Here is a 22,768-nt window from a genome sequence, read left to right on the forward strand (position 1 = left end):
TGCTCTAAAAGCTGCACCACGCCAATACCTCTTGTGGACAAATTGAACATCTTTGTGGACAAATTGAACATCTTTGTGGACAAATTGAACATCTTTGTGGAAGTCTGTCCAATTCTGCTTGTACAAGTTTTGCTGGCAATGGACTGTCTGAAGTATTGGGCGTGGCAGGTGGGGCTGACATCTCTACTGATGATGGGGGGGAGACTGTATCCTGACCTCCCTTCTGCCCTGAAGAATGTTAAGTATGACCTGGCCGAGGCCCAAGGACAGGATCCCAAAATGAGTATGAGAAAGGGGACTGTAAGCAAGTACCACTTCTGACCTAATGCTGATTTAAACAAGCAGAATCAGCCAGGCTGTCCTTATCTGAGTACAGTGAGCAGGAGCATACAGTCTTGTTCTATGCTGACTGATGTCTGGCTATGCACTGTTCTATGAATCACTGAGCAGTGAGCAGATTAGTACAGGGTGGCATAGCACGCAGCAGTAACCTGGCTGGGGAATCACTGCCATGCTGACTGTGCCTTTTGAAAAAAGCAGGGCAGTGCTACCCATGGGACTACAACCATTGCCCCCATTAGATCAAGGTCTGATCAATGGCATGTCCTGGGACCTGATGTAACAATCTTAAGAGTTGCCTTGGGACCTGGAACCAGGCAGTGTTGACTCTTCACCCCCACAACTATGGGAAGCTGTAGAACCTTGGTATGCTGTAGCTGGGTTTGGGGGCTTCTTTCATTAGATGCTCAGAAGAAAACTGGGAGGTTTACCTGGGATACCCAACTCAGGTCACAGGTTCAGCAACAACTTTAATTTTTTTTTTTTGTCTGGGCAGCAGGTGCTGGCAAAGGAGTATCAGGACCTAATATTGTAACGAGGGAATCTGCCACCTTTTATGAGATGAACATTTCATCTGGTTGTCCTGAACATTGCCTCCCTAGTTTGCAGGGGAGGGAAGATGGTTAGAAACTACAGCCAGTGGAAGAGAGGCTGAACCTACTATTGTTATGGAAGGGGGAATTACTTAAGGTATAGTGCCCTTTGAAGACACTATCTTGCTTTTCTCCTCCTTGAGCTAATTTCTCCCACTGAGAAGGAGACAGAGGCACAATCCAAGCAACTCGTAGGCAGTGAATACTCTTGGTCACTGCATGCTGAACACAGAATGAGGGTCAATGGTAAGCACTGCCATGACTCTTGCACATGGTCTACAACACCCTGGGCATCTGTGTTGGTCATCCTTATGAGAATTTTCAGGTGGTGTCATGCTAGAAAGAACATAAAAAAAAAAGCCCTCAAACACATGTCAGTCAAGCACAGAAACAATGCCACAAAAGTCACTTGTATTGAGAGCATGTGTAATGTAGACAAACTAATGGTATGCCTACTGTGTGCTTGGGCAGTTACCCGCTACCCCCACACCAGGGCGACAGTTAAATTTGAAACCTTGTTTCCAAACTTCAGCTGGCCTTGGCTATGGCATAAGTACAAAGTTGAGGGTTTTTATCCTTGTAGGAACTACTGGATATTCTGGTGGTGAAAGTCCAATATGATGCATGGCTTTTGTGGTGTATCACAAAGAGTTTTGGGAGTTTGTTACAAAATTCTTCAATATCTTGAACTAGTTTAGAAAAGGCTAAATTAGGTGTGTTTTATGCCAAGTGCATGAAAAGTTAAAATGGATGTCTTGAGCCTAGTCATTGGGTCCTCATTTTAAGCAATGAGGTACAGATCTAATGCTGTGACTAAATCAACCTCTTATATTTACTGAGAGAAAGAGGGGGAGGACCTTTGGAGTGATTGCCTTGCCAATTCTTCTCTCAGGCTATGGAGACCAGCTACCATAAAATCATCAGAAGGTACAACCTTGAAAGTAGCTATCTAATGAATGGCTATACGAATGATTGGCATTGAGGAGGATAAAATCACTTATTTCCCTTAGTCCACTGTGAGATCATTCAGCCCAAGTTTGGTAAATGATTTACTAATAGGATATCTCTGGATATTTTTAGATGTGTAGAGAGCTTGCAGGCTCAACCACATTCCTGTGATGATGCTTGATAAAAAGGTTTTACTGTAAATGTTACAAAGTGCTAGTCAAGGTTATTCAAAATTTCCTGAATGCCCTCTGTGTAATTTTTGCATTGAACCAAAAGCAGTTTTTCTTTGGAAGAGATGAAAATGGTTTAGGTTCAGGCAATATTTGCAAGTTTTTATATATTTTAAAAATTTAAATCATCCCCATGGAATTTTTTGCTTTAACGTTGCACTGAGTTCTCCAGACAAAAGCAATTCATGTACAATATTAATCACACAACCTTAATATGAATGTTTGATTTGACTAACTTTCCTTATTCTTAATATGCTTTATACTCATGATTGCTACTAAAGAAACTTGACAGAACCTTCAGTTCTATGAAGGAACAGTTTTTCCATAAGAATAGGGAACAAGTATTAATCCTTCAATTCTTTTATCATAAAACCATGTATATTTTGTCATTCATTTACTTTAGCCTTTAAATAAATTTGCAATTTTGTCAACATGAACTGAGCAATTTTAAATGTTTACAAATATTGTTTTTACTTACATTATGGGCAAAATATACAGTTTCACAACGGTAACAAATTTTATTTAAAAACCTTACATTACATTAACATAAGATTGTAAATGTCAAAATAAAAGTTAATACTCATCCATACATTAAACTGTAAAATGAATATGGAACAGCCTCTGCCAAACAGTGAAAATTCACCACTAACAAATTTAACATCAAAAGAAATGGTATAACAAAAATAAGCATAATACTGACATTATACCAAATGCCAATTTTGTGGATGCCTGAGTCTATTCCAACAAATTTAATATCGACAGAAATTGTATAAGAATTACATCAGTACACCAACAAGCATAATACTCCAACATTAAACCAAATGCCATTTTTGTAGAGGCCGGAGCCTATTCCATATGTCAAATTACTGAGTGAATCAAGGTGATTTGTTGCTTATATAATGTAGAACCGCATGTTATATTAAGCAAATTTCAAGAAGGAAATCTCATCTGAACAAAGCATCTACAGCAATTAAGATGTTAAATGAAGATTTCAACTAAAGACTGAGCTGTCAAGTATTACAATCTGAATAATGTATTAACTTTTTAATTTATAAAAATATGACTGTCAAGATAAATATGTTCCACATATTAAACAAGATCCACTAAAGGCTAGGCCAAGATAGAATCCTTGCTATAGATACTCTTTAAATAACAATTTAAAAAAAAATATACTACCATATTCCTTCAAGCATTTCTGTGTTTCAAGGCTCTTGGACCTTTGTATTTGATGAATGCCAGCAAGTTGTCTTTTACAGTCATGACTAGTGCACCATGGTCACCCAACCTCCTCTTCTGCTTCTGATACTTGCAAAAGAAGAAAGCCTTGATTACTTCACATTAAAATTTCTACTGTTCTAAGCTAACTATTCCCATTTTTTTTTTTGACAATGAATTCTTGTGTAATACACTATTTTTTTGTGTGAGTACTGGGTTCGTGACATATCTCAGAGGCTTTCTTAAAAAGCCTGAAGCCACTTGGCACCTAACTTTTATAAAAATTTAGGTCTTCAATAAGAACCTCATTAATATATGAAAATCTTGGGGGTTCACATACATTCCTAAGAAAATTTATTCAAGCAGCAACTTCCTTGACAGAAATAAGGTAATGTACCATTTACAACTGCTGCCTCACTATATGAAACATACTGTGAATTATCCACTGGATAAACTGTATTAAGTACTCACCAGTTAACATATATACTGTACTGAAACTCTACATTATTACTTTGCTATCCTATCTTGAGCTTTAAAACTTATTACTAAAAAATATAGCTATTACTAAAAAATATAGCTGAAGGAGGGTCAGCCAATTGACTTGACAGTTTAAAGTTAAATTCTAGCAATAATTTAAATGGACCTGTTACAACAACCTAACGCAAGAGGAGGGACAGCCAATGTTCTTGTGCTACCTTCATTTAAAAAAATTACTAATCCACAGAGCTGTGTGGTACCCATTACTAATATGGCTTCATTGAGCACTGCTCCTCAGGCGTACATGCCTCGTCCTTGTTCACTTTTCAGAAATACCAAAGCCTCCTCCTGACTTTTGTCTCCTGAGACTCTGGGTCTGGTCCTGATTGCTTCTTAAATAATATCTGTCTTGATACCAGTATGGATCACAACAGGACTGAGTACTGTATTGGTACATTTAGTTGGCAAAATGACTTTTGTGAAAATGGTGCGATTAAACGTGTGGGCATCATTGCCTCACATGGCTAGTATAGCTAAGAATGAGGATGGATATACACTTGGTTATAGGGTATTTAACAGGCATACACTTTGTTATATAGTTCAACAAGAAGTTTTATCATCACTTAAAACTGTTCCTTGAAATGCAAGCACAATACTGAGCAATAAGTTCTACCATATTAGACAAAAAAAATACATCAGCTGTTATCACACAAGGATTATGCCAGAGACATGCAAGATAAAGAATTTCAAAATTAACACTGAACCATAAAAAATCTACATAAATCATAAGCAGTTTACCTGAGCCACATAATGCTACAGTTCACCCAAACCAGAGCCACACTGACTCACTCTAGGATTTATGCAAAAATGACTGCTTAATAATCGGTGCAAAATTGTTGAATCTGCAAAATGCAGTTGGGAAAGACTCGGATGACCTTTTTATTGTGACTGACAGGTGCAGGAAAAATTTTTGTAAGGTAGCAGGAATTTATACTAGTATCTAGTAGACCCAGCAAAGGCTTTTGACCGAGCACCAAGGGAAATGGTTTACTGGAGTGTGAGAAAGAAAGGAGTTTCTGAAAGGCTCGTGAGTGCGATGAAGTAATATATTACATTACGGTAGCAAGAACAGTAGTAAGAATAAAATATGTGAAGACATGCTTTTGAAGTTAGAGATGAATCAGCTTTAAGCCCACTCCTCTCTGTTGTTCTATTGGATGTGATGAATGAACACGTAAGAATAAATATGCTATGGGATCTGCTGATTGCTAATAGCCTGATTGTAACAGCAGGAGTGCTTGGAAAGAGGACTAAAGTCAATGCTGCACAAACATGAAATGCTAAGCATTAAGGTGAAGTACTTGTGAGGAGAAAAAAACAAACAGATTTGGGCTGAGCCGAAGGTGCAGCAAAGAATTAATGCAGCTTGGGCTAAGTGAAGACATGTTTCAGGGGTGATACTTGATAAGATGATCTGAGACTTAGGATTATTAAGGTCTACCAAATAGTAATCCACCAGTGCTGCTGTATGATGCGGAAGAGTGGGTAAAGTGAAGAAAAGAGGGGTAGTCCTGCAAAGTTTGGAGATGTGCTAAGATGAATCCAGGGAGTATCCCTGCTGGAAATTATTGGAAGTGAATAAATAAGGAAAAATTATTGTGGAGTTCTACAGAGAAATGAAATTACTGGGTGCAGAACATGTAGATGCCCAAAATAGAATATTGTGCAGAAGGACGACTACGACAACCAACCCCATACGACAAGGGGATTAAGGCAGCAAGGAGATGAAAGGAATGTTATTAGAACAAAATATAGGTAACCTGGACAGTTAAGTAGTATACAGTAAGAGACAAAATAAAAAAAAAGGATGAAGCTACAACACAAACAGAATGCAGATGGGGATACAGGGACTATACATAAAATATATATATAAAAACTTGGTAATACTTACTGTATCACAAACATGAGTGAAACCTCACATGGATTATATGGTGGTGCGCTGCTAAGCTTTTATGCGTGTAATTTATCTTAAGCATGCTAGGGTATGCTAGGCATTATATACTTGAGGATCTACTGAGGAAAATACAGATTTCTCAGGACAAAGCCTCTGAGATCACGTGTCAACTGATTTCCCAAACTATCATCACTTCAACAGTAGACTATGATTAAAATGGGAAGCAGCAAATATTTCCTTTGTGAATGTAAGAAATTTTCCATCCACCAAGTCACAGTTGCATGCTGTTAAATGGGAAGAGACCAATAGGAAGAGATGCAAGGAAGATATTTTTTCCTAAGACCAATGGGAAGGGATGCAAGGAAAATGTTTTTTACTTGCTGAGAGCAATGGGTCACTGAAAAAAGCATTTAGCATTGACTTGTAAAGACTGCCAAAGTTCTACAGGTATTTTTCTTTGACTAGAAAGTGGGTTTTACTAGATAATGGTTTCTGATGCAAACCAGTATGGATACACTTTAAACATCTGTGAGAACAATATTCATTTTGGTACCGTATGAAATTTTACACCCGATAGGAACAATTGCAATAATGATGCAAATGTGACAAACAGAGATAGCATACAATCTCATTTCATGCACGTCTATGCATGATGAATTATTACCTTGGTACCAAGTTTAACTGAATCTCTTCAATTGTACAGGGATCAAAAGACAAGGTAAGAATGACGAGCACACTTGTGCACATGTGCTCTCCATTCACTCTCATCCATGTATGATGGTCTATCTTTGCACTACATCAGATTGAAATCCCTTCAACCATGTAGGAGCTATGATGACAAGTAATAAGAAAAACACAGTGGTGGACAGACATGCATACAATCACCCTTCATGTACATGTATGCATGATGGTCTACCTATGTAAAAAGTTTGACTGAAAGCCCTTTAACCAAGTATGCGGGCTTAACATACCATGCTAATGGGTACACATTGAAGATTTCCCATTATGCACATCTATGCACGATAGTGTATCTTTGTACCAGATTTGCCTGAGATTCCTTCAACCATGTAACAGGAACTATGATAACACAGTAAGCATGACAAACACAGAGACAGAGAGATGAACAGTTCCTCCTCATGCATATCTTTGTACCAATGTTGACTAAATTTCTCTAAATGTGAGGAAAACTATGATGACAAGGCAAGCCTAGCTGGAACACTGATAGACAGATTTACAAAAGAATGTGACATAGACAAATAGACTGACAGACAAAAACAAACAGGAAAAACTACTGTGGACACCAACTTTGTTGTTAGAAGATTAACTTGATATGCAAAACACCCCAAATATTGCTAATATATAGTATTTTCTTGGAAAATTAAGAAACATATTTCTGAATTAGATTTCTATGTGAGGTTTCCCTAAAAAATATTTTAACAATAGTCATGATTCCCTAGATTTCACCTTGAAGATACAACAACAAATGCACATCTCTGGTAACGACCAAAACTTCACTCCACAATGCACGAGGACTGATTCAAGTTACGAAAGAACTAGCCCTGGCACTTTCTTCCCTTTAGTAAATCAAACAACTCCTATATACCTAGATTTCCTTTGCCAGCTGTTGTTTGACAAAGCAACATTTGCTACCATTGAACTGTCTGATGTTTCTCAAAGTTCCCTGAAATGACACTTTTTTTTACCTTTACAGACTTTTGACAAGAATTAAACTCGATACACCTTTACCTTCATTGTCCTCTGTACTGTATTAGGAATATCTTCCATATATGGTAATTACGAAAAAGTAAAATTGGAAAGTAATGTCATTCCCTAGCTGATCGCTATTACTCATTTTACTGAAGCCCTCAAGCTTAATAAAATAAATGTATGAAAACAGGAATGAAGAATGTACGTTTAAACATGATGGAATGAAATATATATATTTATTGTAAAACAATCTGCAGAGCAACTGGAACATAAAAATTCTACTGCATTTTCTGTCCGAACTGAATTGGGCAACAAACTATGCATAGCATGCCTTCATGTTAGTGTTGCAGAGCATAAAAAAAAAAAAAAGCTAAAAACAGAAGTCCACTTACATTCATGTCAGTTTTGTCGTAACTACCAAAAACTGGAAAACCCTATAGAGTACACAAATAGAAAAAACACTGTACAAAATTCAAGCTCAAATACACTAACAAAAAAGATCTGTTAGGGAAAAAATCTGCAAGATGTTAAAATCCAGAAGCTGAGGTAGAAAACTTTGATAGTGCAGTGCATGCATATAAAAGCAAGAACTGCACTATCTAGGGTCTTATTATTTTGAGAGGAAAAAAATCCCAAATCATGCAAACCTAAGCAGTTCAATCAACATTCAACCATATTGTTTATGATCAAAGACAACAGTTAGCCATAATTCTTAAAGAGGAAGAAAATAATAGACATAAATTACATACTCACTTTTGATTTAAAGTTTGGCTGTATTTCCTTCAGACTATCAACCAAACATGTTTGATATGCAAGTCTATCAGTCTTGTCATCTGAGTAGAGATCAATAATAACATCTAAAGCTTCTGCAGAAACCCATAGTTCACTATCCTGAGCTGCAACCTGAAATAATAAGAAAAATAATGTATACCACTTTCATTGGACAATGACAATGAAACATTCATAAAAGAACCCTGCAAAGTACAAACCTATAATCAAATTAGGTTAACTAGAAAAAAGTGACTGTGAAAAAGGAGGAACTATAATAATAATTTATTAAAACAAAGTACAGGATAAAATGTTTGGATCAATTTTTTACAGCAGGAATTGATAAAAAATATGTATATATTATATAAATAAGGTAGATACAATATTTCAAAGGTAGCAAGGGGCAGATGTCAAACGTTTAATATGTATGGACCTGGCTGAGGGTGAACGCCTTTGTGAGAGCTTACCTTCATCATCACATGCAGTTAACAACTGTTGCTTCTTACATGTCAACAAGACAGTAGAACAGTAAAAGAAAGGATTATGGGATTTGAGTTTTTGCAATTACCATCCCATCACAGCACACACACTTTCATGGCTGACAAGGAACATCTAAGGAAATGGCAATGGGAAAGTTAATGCAACACAAGGGACACTACTTGAAATACAAATATAAATCTTACGCCATTTTTAGACACCTTACAGTATGCTGGTTACCAAGTCAGAAATTATTCATACATAATTAGTAAGGTATCAAGGGGCAAATGCCAACTTCTGAAAACATAATTAATGCAACACTACATGGGGACTGTGTCATGCAGGGTGGACATGTACTAACTGTTTTAAACAGGTGTGCTTAATTTTGTGACAGGAAGATAATAACTCCACTAGTCATCCTTTTCCAGTGATTACTAGTAAAACCTTACTGAAAGTTTCATTTGCTTTAATTTGTTGTTATCAGTTCCATTAGTTCTGGAAGCTAACCATTTATTCAAGATCTTTCAAGTCCATAACCTAACTTTACACATTTACCTTAAGGAGAAACTCTGTAATGGCACTGAGAACAAGTGTCCTTTCATCAGTATAAAGGGAATCCTCAGTATTCTGTGACACTAAAAGGCATCCGAGTGTCCCAATCATTCTTGCTAAGTTTCCTCTAACACTAGCTATAGTACACGATACCCCAGCTTCCAATATTACCTGCAAAGAGCAAAATGGTTACACTGCTGCACCCACATTGTCAGCATGCATGAAAAATACATGTATTGAATAGAATTGTCTCTTCGTTATAAAGCCTAAAAAAAGGACACTAAGAAAGCTGGAAATTACTGAAAATACAAATAAGTTGAGGTGAAAAATAAAGATGAATAAATATTTTCATATTTATCTTCTGGAGATGCATTTTGCAGATAAAAATCTTTTTAACAGGATGATAGGTTTAAGTGTTGGTTAGCTTAGGCTAGAAATTGTAATTAATCATTGATGACTGAGGGGTATCTTCAACATTCAAGAGTAGGGTATGATACAGGGGTCGCTATTACTTATCAAAAGTTGTTGCTTATCACCACTGCAGAATGCTACAGCATCTGTTAAGGTGAGAGGTACTCTAGAAAACCCTTTATTTGGAAATCAATTTTATAAGTTGCAAGGCCAAATGGTATAAATACCATAATACAGTACCAATTTTTTATTTTCACGTAACCCTTTTTCTGAATTGTGATTTTATACAAAAATACGTTTTTGACAATGGGGCTACTTGTCTCTTAAAGATATATAACTGGAAAGGATAATATAACTGAAAAGGTATAACTGAATAAGATGAAGTGTTTTGAAAAATAAGTGCTACCATAAAAAAGAAAGAAAAACTGAACATGAAACAAAAATGCTATATTACAGGATATAATGTATAGCATACACTACCATAGTTAACTATTAACTTTTTCCATGTACCAAGTGTAACATATTGAGATTTGTATTGCATGAATAGAAGAGAATTTATGCACAAATGACTTGTGCTTCAAAACTGATACTAAAAACTCTTACGAAACCAATTACAGTAATAGCTTTTCATATAGGAATTATATTATATATTCAACATTAGAAAACAAACAACAGTATTCAGAATATTCATTTTACAAAACTACGCCCACGTAAAATGTTAGTCTTACTTGGAGTTGAGTAATACAACAAAGACAAAGTCAGTTACTAAAATGCACACACACTGTATGCTAACTTACAAAAGACCAGTTTACTAATTGGGACTTGATTATGCAAATCAAAATAGCAAATTTGATACTAGTGATTCCACTTCTCCACAGCACGCTAGTTAAGAATTCGGCAGTTAAATTATATAATGAACATCTGATCTACAGAAAACACAATGAAAAGTAAATACCTTTATATCTTGCAGACTTATCTTGGCTAATTTTTCACATTTGTCTTGACTTAATTTTTCCATTATTGCACGCATTGCACCTGTGGCTGCTTCTAACATACTATCTGAAAATAAACACCATTATTTTATGCATTCTGTGGAAGTCAAAATAAGAACTGCTTCCTAATGGAATAGTTACATAATAATAGGTTGCGAATGTGTATACTAGGTTATTAGTTTAATTATTTTCCCGACTGTAACTCTTGTTACACAACCAAAATTTTGTATAAAATTTAAGCTGTTTGACAAGATCTTTTATTATTTTATATTATATATATATATATATATATATATATATATATATATATATATATATATATATATATATATATATATATATATATATATATATATATATACATATACATATATACATATAACATATATACATATATACATATATACATACATATATATATATATATATATATATATATATATATATATATATATATATATATATATATATATATATATATATATATATATATATATACATATATACATACATATATATATACATATACATATATATATATACATATATATATATATATATATATATATACATATATATATATATATATATATATATATATATATATATATATATATATATATATATATACATATATATATATATATATATATATATATATATATATATATATATATATATATATATATATATACATATATACATATATATATATATATATATATATATATATATATATATATATATATATATATATATATATATATATATATATATATATATATATATATATACATATATACATACATATATTAACCTACTCTCACTTTCAATATTAACACTGTTTTACCTTATGGAATATATATATCATCTAAACATATTGTAATTTTTTTTTCATGCCATCCCTTCTCACCTGCTGAAAAACTGCATAGATAGTAAAAGCCATGGCAATTTGCAGCTAAACCTTGCCCACTGCACGCCAGTGATAGGCTAGCTCTCGAAGGCAATGATGTCACACTAATTAACAGTCCATATGAACCAGTACAGATTTGACTCTATTCGGTAATGCTGAGCCCCATGCATGAATGATAACAGTGACACCACAGATTTTAGTTCCAAGAGTTGTGAAGTATGAAACTGATATCTCCGACCAAGGATATATTAAGTTATATCATTATGAAGTCTTGGATCATTCTGTCTGTGAATCTTCTTTTTTCTTTTGATAATGCACAGCCTTAATGCACAAGGAGCTTGCTTTTTTTTTCTTTAAATTGGTGTTGGACTACATAAGCAGTTCCACATAGACCACATTAATTGAAATGAAGCATAGACTTATGCAGCCAGTTCCGATACTGTATTAAGGAATTAATTCATCATAATCCTGCATGTAAATGTTATACCACTCTGAGATTAGGCCTACATGTCAAATTCATATTTTGGGGCAATGACAGGGTATAGGCCTACACATCAAATTTTTATATTTTGAGGCAATGACAGGGTATAGGCTTACATGTCAATTTCTTATATTTTGAATCAACGACAGGGCATAGGGCTGCATGTCAGTGTCATATTCTGAGGCAATGACAAGGCATAGGCCTACAGGTCAATTTATTGCAAACAGTTTTCTACCTGTATCTGTTGGAAATAGAGTTGTTTTTAATTATTGTAGTAGCTTCGACTACATGATATACACATATGTATACAGTGGAATGTACATGTATAAGCACCTGTATATACACATGCATGTGTATGTAAAGTCACCAAATCGGCGCCAGGATAGTGTTTCGGCGGCGCCATTAATTAAGTCTCCGCTGAGCTTGTTTTCTTTGGTGACTTCCCGTTTTCTTCAAGCTCAATTAGTCACGCCTAAAACGTGCCAGGTCACGCATTTTAATCATTTTTACTTTATGGTATTTATACGAATGTCACACATTGTGTATCACATGTTTCTTCATTCACAGGCATCAAGACTGTATCTATATTGTAGCTCTGTATGTTTTGTATTGTAATTTGTACTCGTTCACTGCATATTATTGTTTATTGTTTCGACCTCAGGTCACAGTCAATTCCATTGTCTCTCACGGCCCGGCGTCAGTCGGCCGCAATATAAGCTGCCTGGATCTGTAATAAAGTAGCAGTAACTTTTACCTGCTCGTTTCTTTGACACCTTACAGTGGTGACCCCCGGAGCCATTAGCGGACTCACACGGCGACTCAGTCTTGGCTCCAGGATTTCTCCAAAACGCTCTTAGCGGCCTAAACACGGCGCTGTAACCAGCGTTTGAGCGTGCTGACTCTCGTCGGCGTACCCCACCAGCGTCACTAAGCGGAACCACACGGCGCACGAAAGTGCGTACTGACGCGAAAATACCCCACTCCAGTAAGGGGTCAAAGGAGCGAGCATGGACGCGGATATCCCTCCTTCATGCAGTTAAACGCGGACCCGCGGACTCGAGGTTTACCTACCTCCCATCACACCAGCGCCCGAACACACGACGGCGGGCAACACAATCGCGGGCCGCCCTCACCGTAAAGCTGCCGCCGCCGTTTACGCAGGGGAACCCATCGATGTGGCTGCGCAGGGTGGAGAGCCACTTCAGAATCGCGGACCTCACGGACGAAATCCTACAGGCCGACACAGTGCTCAACGCCCTTCCGGAGGACGTGTACAGAAAACTCATCTCGCGAGTACCAAACACACACCCTCACATACAGCACCACAAAAAGTTCCTCCTCGAAGCTTGCTCCTGCCCATCGCCGAGCTGGCCGCCCGTGCTATCGACCTTGCCAATAATCCACGCCACGACCTCAATCCAAGAGACGGCAGGGCATGGTCGTAGATCTCCTGTCAATACCAGTCTTGGGTGGCACAAACAAGCGGCAGGAGATAAGCTTCATACGGAAATCTTCCTTCGCCAACTCCTCCCGGAAGTACGCAACCAGATCGCTCACCCCTACACCATGCCTGTCGAGGACCTCATAGAGGCGGCACAACACCTCACAGACTCCGTCAAGGCTTCACAGCGGCTAAAACCGGCCACACAGCCGGTCAGCTCCGTCCAGCCTGAAGAGGGCGTGACGAGCAGCCCGTCAACGCCATCGCCAACAGACGTCCACCGAACCACAGCAGACGGAGGTCCCGGGCTTCTGTCGCTACCACAAGTGGTTCGGAAAGGGCGCCCGAAACTGCCTGCCGCCCTGCTCGTTCAACCGTTCAAAAACGGGGTGGCGGCGGCCAGCAGGACAGGCCGCCATGGCAGCCGAAGAACCCAGGGCCTCAAAACAGTAGGTTTTTACGTCCGCGACACCGTCTCCGGCAGGATGATGCTGGTCGACACAGGAGCCTTTAAGTCGGTCTTCCCAGCATCCAGAGAGGACCGCAACCAGACACCAGACCCGGCCGCTTTCTGACGGCCGCCAACGGAACCCCATCCTCTCCTCGGCACCAGGCTCCTGTCGATCTCCATCCTTGGCCAGAGTTACTCCTGGGACTTCATCGTCGCGGACGTAGGAACCCCACTCCTGGGGCCGATTTTCTGGCGCGCTTCGGCCTGCTAGTCGGCGTGGGGCGCAGCGCCTCCTCGATACCGACTCCTGCCGGTCTCTTCCGTTAACGGCGGGACCCAGACCCACCATCAGCGCCGTCGCCCCCACCAGTATGCACACCTTCTGTCGGAGTTCCCTGAGGTATTTAAGCCCGAGCCGCGCAAAGTCCCCGGGGCCCCAGCCAAGCATGGCATATACCACCATATAGTGACTAAAGGGCCCCGACACATGCGAGTTCCGCAGGCTTCCCCTCAGCGCCTTCAGGAGGCGAAAAAGCATTCGCGGAGATGGAACAGATGGGCATCTGCAGGAAAGCCTCCAGTCCATGGGCCTCCCCCTCCACATGGTGCAGAAACCGGACGGCTCCTGGAGACCCTGCAGGCGACTACAGGCGGCTCAACATTGCAACGGAGCCCGACCACTACCCTCTACCCAATATGCAAGACCTCACGGCCTCCTTTCACGGGGCCAAAATATTCACTAAATTGGACCTTCTTAAATCTTATTTCCAGGTACCTGTTGCGCCAGAGGACATACCAAAGACAGCCATCATCACGCCCTTCGGGTCCTATGTGTTCGCCTTCTCCACCTTCGGGCTGAGGAACGCCGGGGCCACCTTCCAGCGGCTCATGGACAGCATCCTGGGGACCTAAAATTCTGCGTCTGCTACGTTGACGACATTCTCATATTTTCCAGGTCTCTGGCGAACACCAGAGGCACATCAAAGCAGTCCTCCAGCGCCTCCAAGAAAACGGCCTCGTCGTCCGTTTAGACAAGTGTACCTTCGGCGTCCAGAAAGCAGAATTCCTGGGTCACGAGGTGTCTCCGACAGGCGTCCGCCCTCTTACATCGAAAGTGGCAGCCGTGGCCAAGTTCCCGACACCCACCTCCATCAAGGCCGTCCAGGAGTTCCTTGGGATGGTAAACTTCTACAGGCGGTTCATCCCGGGATCGCGCACCACGGCCCCCTGACGGAAGTCCTAAAGGTCAACCGAAGTCCCTGTCCTGGGGACCCAGCCAGCAGCAGGCCTTTTCCCTGACGAAGGCCGCCCTCACCAAGGCAACCGCCTTGGCACACCAGGATCCCAAGGCTCCCCTCCAGCTGACGACAGACGCCAGTAACGTTGCCTGCGGTGCTGTTCTGGAGCAAATCATCAACGGCGCCCCAGCCCATCGCCTTCTTCAGCAAGAAGTTCAGTCCCGCAGAGTCCCGCTACAGCACCTTCGACAGGGAACTCTGCGCGATGTACCAGCGCAGTTCGGCACTTCAAGTTCCTCCTGGAGGGGACGCCCTTCACAATCTTCACAGACCACCAGCCACTGGTTCACGGCTTCACGAAGCAGGGGACGCATGGTCTTCAGACAGCAGCGCCACCTCTCAGCCATAGCCGAATTTACCTGTTCAGTCAGGTACCTCCCGGCAAGAAAAATCCGTAGCAGACGCCCTCTCCAGAGTCGAGTTGAACGCAGTGCAGCTTGGTGTAGATTACCAGGACCTTGCCAGAGAACAGGCCGCTGACCCAGAAACCCCAGCATACCGCACCGCCATCACATCCCTCAAGTGGCGGGACGTGACCCTCGCCCCGGAGACCCCAGCCTGCTCTGTGACATCAGCACAGGCCAGCCCCGCCCTTTGGTTCCAGCCTCACGCCGCCGCCAGGTATTCGACATCATTCACGGCCTCTCACACCCCTCCGGCAGGACCACGGCCAAACTGCTTTCAAAAAGTTCGTCTGGCACGGGTGCAAAAGGACGCCACAGCCTGGGCAAAACAGTGCCTGCAGTGCCAGACCAGTAAAGTGGGTCGTCACACGCAGTCGGGGTAGGAGAGTTCCCACAACCAGGGCGCCGCCGCCACATCCACATCGGCGTCGTCGGGCCCCTTCCCCATCAAGCGGATCCAGATACCTCCTCACGGTGGTAGACCGTTCGACGGTGGCCCGGCCACACCCATGCAAGAAGCCACCGCCAGCGCGCGTGCGCTGAGGCCCTGCTCTCCAGTTGGGTTAGCCGCCCGGCGTCCCCGGACCACATCACAACCGACAGGGCCCGCTTTCCTCTCCGAGCTGTGGTCTGCCCTGGCTCAACTGCTGGGAACCACGCACCACACCACCACAGCGTACAACCCAGCGGCCAACGGCCTGGTTGAACGGTTCCACAGGTCCCAAAGTCATCCCTCATGGCCCGCTGCACCGCCGAGGACTGGAAACATCAGCTGCCGTGGGTCCTCCTCGGGTTGAGGACCGCCCCAGAGCCGACGGCACCCCATCCGCAGCTGAACAAACCTATGGGGAACCCTCGTGGTGCCGGGAGAGCTCGTGACGGATGATCGCCACTCCCCATCTCTGCAGAGGCTCCGCGCGTGGCGGCAAGTTCGCCCCTTGCAGGCGCTCATACACCGACAAAGCAACCACCTTCATGCCGCCACAGCTGTCATCCGCCACCCACGTCTTCGTCAGAGTCGACGCCGTCCGTCCACCACTAACTAAGCCCCCTACAGGGGACCCTTCCGCGTGCTGGGGCGGAACAGCAAGCGTTCAGCTGGCACTCCCAGGCAAGAACGACTGGGTTTCCATAGACCGGCTAAAGCCCGCCTTCCTGTCGGAGAGTCCCGGCAGCGACGCAGCACCCCTTCCGCCCAAACGCACTCCAGCACGCCCTCACCCCGCAGGCGCGCCGCCCAGGAAGGAACCGCCCAAACAGCAGCCTCACAGGCGGGAGGCCCCTCAGTTATCTTCAAGGAGCCGCGGCACCCTTCAGCGTCCCAGCAGGTACAGGGATTAATCAGATGCGTCCCTCGTCTTGGGGAGTATTTGTAAAGTCACCAAATCGGCGCCAGGATAGTGTTTCGGCGGCGCCATTAATTAAGTCTCCGCTGAGCTTGTTTTCTTTGGTGACTTCCCGTTTTCTTCAAGCTCAATTAGTCACGCCTAAAAACGTGCCAGGTCACGATTTTAATCATTTTTACTTTATGGTATTTATACGAATGTTACACATTGTGTATCACATGTTTCTTCATTCACAGGCATCAAGACTGTATCTATATTGTAGCTCTGTATGTTTTGTATTGTAATTTGTACTCGTTCACTGCATATTATTGTTTATTGTTTCGACCTCAGGTCACAGTCAATTCCATTGTCTCTCACGGCCGGGCGTCAGTCGGCCGCAATATAAGCTGCCTGGATCTGTAATAAAGTAGCAGTAACTTTTACCTGCTCGTTTCTTTGACACCTTACATGTACATGCTTCGATGGCCACAGTCATTGCAACGCCACTTATACCACAGAGAATAAAAATGGGGCTGTCTCAGCCTTAAACACAATTATCTAACTACTCTCAGTAAATTATATAGAATATATATATTTATAAAAAGGAGTAACAAATTACTGTATATTACTGTGATGATTAAATATAAGGAATTATAAAAAAAAAAAGATAGCTGAAAAAACCATGTATGAGATAACCGAAACCAGTCTGTGAGTAGCACATGATTCATTTGATTTTGGGGACATTCTTGCAGATTACCCTGTTGGATGAAAGGATACATAAGTGTCAGTAAATTTCTCTCTCTCTCTCTTTGTTGTTAGGAGAATATTCTAGCGTAGACTATATATCCCTAAAGGTCTTGATTATTTTCAACTAAAGTAAATGACCAAATTTCAATTACGATAGTAGGCAGATAGTTCTTCAAACTAGTATTTTATGAATAGGTCTATGTTTGTTCCACAATGTCAGGTCACCAAATGAAAAGTTTTCGAAGACACTACAAGAACCATAACAGCAACAAAAAATACAAGAATAACCACAGCAAGAACCACAATAAAATGGCTGACTATAAGGTAGGCTTATAATCTAAACATCATAGCTGCGTAAACCGACAAAAAGACATTGGGGATTACAGGCAGTCCCGGTTATTGGCGGGGGTTCTGTTCCAGACAGCGTGACAATGACCAAAAATTGCTGATAATCGAAAATCGGCGATAATAGCGCCAAAATCCCCGCTTCTCAGCACTGATAACCAGATATCACGGAGATCGGCACTGATAAGCAGAGATTGGCACCGATAAGCGGAGATGGGTGCATATCGACACCAAAAATCCAGTTATTAATTCACAGACGTATAGTCTATCATACTGTAACTTTAAGTTAAATATAGGTATATTGTGGTTTTGTAGAGTGCAGTCAGTGCTTGTCATCCCACCAAATGTGTTAACAATTGCAATGAAATCGATTTTATGACTACTGTAGTAAAATTTCCTGAAATTAGTATGAAATGCCAATCTGTATAGCTCTACGAGTCTTTGTGTTTAGATTTAGAATGCTGAACACGCTTGATAATATCAGATGGTAATTATCATTGTCCTTTAATTCAAGTGCACTTATTCAAAAGTAGACATTCCTTACATCACCTCTGTGGTCAGTTGAACTTCATTTACGAAAAACTCCATTGCAGCATCACTCAACTCATATTTTCCAATTTTTTTTACCATTTTTAGGGAGATGTGTATTATGATTTTATTTTTGGGATAATATGACATTTTTATTCTAAAATAATGTTTAACACATACTTACCTGTTAGTTACATATAGCTTTAGTCTTTGACGCCACGGCAAAATTTCAAAACGCTTGCGCACGCCAGTCCGAATATCGGGTGATCGCCCTTACCTGCCCTCTGTCGGGGTACTAGGAACTATTCCAACATGCTTCAGAATAATTTGCCTACCTGTCCCCGTGGGGGAGGAGGGTGGGCTTTCGTATGTAACTAACAGGTAAGTATGTGTTAAACATTATTTTAGAATAAAAATGTCATTTTAACACATACAACTTACCTGTTAGTTACATATAGCTGATTGACACCTTTAGGAGGTGGGGCAATGACAGCTAAAAGAGTTGTTGGAAACATTAAGGTTATTAATGTAGAAAATTTCTTAGTTCCTCACCTGCTAAGGTAGCTGATTCCACAGTTACTGCCTCAGTAACCTGCTATCCTTAGAGCAACTGCGGGTATAATGACCTGGTCGCAGATTGCTTAAGCTGGGTATCAGTCACCTAGGACATGGCCGTGACAATACCACAAGTATGCCCCTGCTCAGGGCGCAGCACAAACATCATGAATTACAAAAGGGGTCACCCAACACCAAAGAAAAAGCATAACCATAAATACCAAAACCAACTGTGGGGTAAAACTATCCAACACTTACCCTCACAGACAACCGTAAAAACCTTCACACTCCAAAAAACAAGTAAGTAAAGGTAGGTTAATCCTCCTTTACCCCTTTACCCATTACCGTGCCAGATACAACAAAGGGCCCTAACGTGCTGCACTCATCAAACACTGTCTGCACTTGCGAGAGATAATGCAAAGCAAATACAGACTTACATCTCCAGTAGGTTGCTTGCACAATATCTTGAAGGAGAGGTTCCTTTTATAAGCGAGAGAAGTAGAGATAGCCCTCACTTCGTGAGCCTTCACTTTACACATTTTCAAATCATTCTCTGAAATATTGAAGTGAGCTTCAGAAATCAGATCTCTAATAAAAAAGGACATGGCATTCTTGGACATCGGTCTAATAGGGTTCCTGACCGAACACCATAAGGAATCCGAAGGACCCCTAATATCTTTAGTCCTTCGCAAATAATATTTCAAGGCTCTGACTGGGCAGAGGAACCTCTCCTGCTCCTTACCTACCAATTCCGACAGACTCGGAATCTCAAAAGAGCGAGGCCACGGGTGTGAAGGGGTCTCGTTCTTGGCCATAAAAAACAGTTTGAAAGAACAAATTGCTTTTAAAGCAGAGAATCCTACTCTCTTATCCAAGGCGTGGATCTCACTGATTCTCTTAGCTGTAGCTAACAAAACTAAAAAGAGGGTTTTCCTCGTAAGATCTCTTAAAGAAGCAGAATCCATAGGTTCAAATTTCTCAGACATAAGCCACTTCAGGACTACATCAAGATTCCACGAAACAACTTTAGCATCTGACCTCTTAGAGGTACCGAAGGATTTAATAAGGTCCGTTATATCTTGGTTATTAGAGATATCCAAACCTCTGTGACGAAAAAAACAGTAGCCAGCATGCTACGATAACCTTTAAGTGTGGATACAGAAAGGTTCTTATTCCCGAGGAACAAAAGAAAATCCGCAATCTCGTCACCGAGGTTCTGGAAGAGGAAATGTCATGATCTTTGCACCATGAACGAAACATATTCCACTTGGACTCATAGACCTTGATCGAAGATGGTCTTCTGGCTCTAGCGATGGATTGAGCCGCTTTCTTGAAAATCCTTTGCTTCTGAGTAGACGTTCGATAGTCTGAACGCAGTTAGCCGCAGACTTGACAGGTTTTCGTGAAATCTCCTGAAGTGGGGCTGTCTGAGTAAATCTACTCTGTTTGGAAGGCTCTCAGGAAGTCGATCAAGAGATCCATGAGAACTGGGAACCAATCCCTGGAAGGCCAGAAGGGGGCTATCAACGTCATCCTGGTGTTGGAGTGGTGCTGAAATTTCCTCAACACCGCACCTAACATCTTGAACGGCGGGAAGGCGTAAAGATCCAGACCCGACCAATTCAGTAGCATTGCGTCCGTCTGGAAGGCTGCTTGGTCCGGGACAGGAGAGCAGAAGATTGGGAGCCTGACTAAATAGGTGACAAAAATAACTGGCAAAGCCGCAAACCAACAAGAGAGTACTTCACCAAGTGAAAACAGCTCGATGTAGGCAGAAACAATGAAATTTCGCTCGAGTACCGACAACAATGTCGCCGGCGTGACAAAAATTATTCTGAAGCATGTTGGAATAGTTCCTAGTACCCGACAGAGGGCAGGTAAGGGCGATCACCCGATATTCGGACTGGCGCTGCCGCGCGTTTTGAAATTTTGCCGTGACGTCAAAGACTAAAGCTATATGTAACTAACAGGTAAGTTGTATGTGTTAAAATAAATGTTTCCTTTTGATAATCAGCAGAACTTATTTTAGCTCAGTAAAACAACCATTGCTACAATAATGAAAACAAAAAGAACCACAGATTAACCAACTTTCCGAAACCATTGCCAACCAATCAGCTTCAAGGAATGGTTGTGATGTAAGCAGTAGGTGGGGTTAGCTGCAAACAGCTGTGGCTTTTGTTATAGCACCATCTGTCAGTACAACAGCAGTGGAGGAACTAAAAGAAAGAAAGAAAGAAAGAAAGAAAAAAAAAAGCAAATGGTAACTAGACTAATTACAAGCAATACATGCAAGACAAAATATACAATGATGAGTTAGAAACTGAGTCTGAAAAAATTCCTCACCTATCAATATGGTAAAGTTCCATTTGAAACCCCAGCTGCTGTGATTCTTTCTTAAACTTTTCATACTCCCTTTGCTCTCCTGCCACAAAAATTTTCAACTAAATTAAATTTTCCCTCCTTTAATGACATCTACTAGTCACCCCTTAACCTATAAATTTGACTTGCTGAATTGGTTAAACTATATTACAATAATAACAACCATACCTTCACAAGTATCTCTGAAGACCATAGTGCCTAAATTTACCCAAGTCTGATACATCAAATCACTGCCCCCAATGTCATTTAGGTCGAGGGCACTTATCATATTCTGAAGACATAACAATGCACGAACTTGCAAGGTTCTCAGTCTGAAATGAAAAAATTTGATAGAAACAAAGAATAATACACTATAAATTGTACAGCAAAGCATTCTTTACCTGACAGTACCTGTACTTATGAAGCTACCATATTCAGTGTCTCCTATGGAATATTTCAAGTCAACTTTATCTACCTACTAAACATTAAAAAAAAAAAAATTAACTTTAACACAAGCCAAACCCATTACTTATACTTAGCCTTTCATACATTTTAGTGGCAAACCTGTATTATTACAACATATGGATGAGTTGGGAGGTGGGCCAGTAAGGCTAAAGTAATAGTACAGACATTACTTTTGTTCTAATACAAAAAATTAATTTGTTTCATCTGCACACATTACTTTTACTTAGTCTGAGTAGCAACGGGGCAGAAAGCTGTGCTATAGATTACCAGAGCAGAGTTAATGGATATGGAATGAGATGGAAAAGTACCAAGTCTAAGGAGCTCTAAGAAATGATAAGGAGTTTGAAAAAAAAGAGAGACAAGATCAGTCTGCTGAAACAAAAAAAGAAACAAAATAAGAGATAACCGAATGATTACTCCAAATTAATGGTAACTTAAAATACCATTATTCTATAGACTTACAGTTTAAGAAAAACAGAAAAATATAAGATACAAAAATTTAAACAAGTACTGAACTGTAAAAAGCATGTAACTTGCACAAACAATTGTTCTCCAAAAACAAATGTAAAACAAAAACAATTAAAACTTCATCCCACTCAACTAAGGCCAAACAACAGTGGCTGAAAACAACATATGTACCAAAGTTCCTTAGCTACTTCAAATTGGTGATGAATATATTCTACAGTAACAATAAAAATATTTAGAATACTTGATACAATTTACGGATTCAGCAAGCGCACACTAAAAAGGTAAAGATGAACAGAATGAAATGACCTATTTTTAAAGTAATTTGT

The 22,768-nt window shown here is 40.6% G+C and overlaps 1 protein-coding gene across 3 annotated transcripts in view; it reads right to left on the reverse strand.

The window, feature by feature from the left end:
- Positions 1 to 2,613: 2,613 nt before the first annotated feature.
- Positions 2,614 to 22,768, reverse strand: part of LOC136839146 (HEAT repeat-containing protein 3) — a 55,304-nt gene continuing 35,149 nt past the window's right edge. Inside the window, exons 8-13 of one of the 3 annotated variants that reach the window (XM_067104820.1) lie at positions 21,699 to 21,841; positions 10,627 to 10,730; positions 9,264 to 9,431; positions 8,217 to 8,366; positions 7,856 to 7,897; positions 2,614 to 3,415 (exon numbers count right to left, since the gene is read on the reverse strand). In XM_067104820.1, the coding sequence (XP_066960921.1) occupies positions 3,296 to 3,415; positions 7,856 to 7,897; positions 8,217 to 8,366; positions 9,264 to 9,431; positions 10,627 to 10,730; positions 21,699 to 21,841 (727 nt within the window). In that variant the 3' untranslated portion in view covers positions 2,614 to 3,295. The remainder of the gene's footprint in view (positions 3,416 to 7,855; positions 7,898 to 8,216; positions 8,367 to 9,263; positions 9,432 to 10,626; positions 10,731 to 21,698; positions 21,842 to 22,768) is intronic. The other 2 variants (XM_067104821.1, XM_067104822.1) reach the window with 2 other exon arrangements.

The sequence above is a fragment of the Macrobrachium rosenbergii genome, chromosome 6 (genome assembly GCF_040412425.1).
Source record: "Macrobrachium rosenbergii isolate ZJJX-2024 chromosome 6, ASM4041242v1, whole genome shotgun sequence".
Lineage (NCBI taxonomy): Eukaryota > Metazoa > Arthropoda > Malacostraca > Decapoda > Palaemonidae > Macrobrachium > Macrobrachium rosenbergii.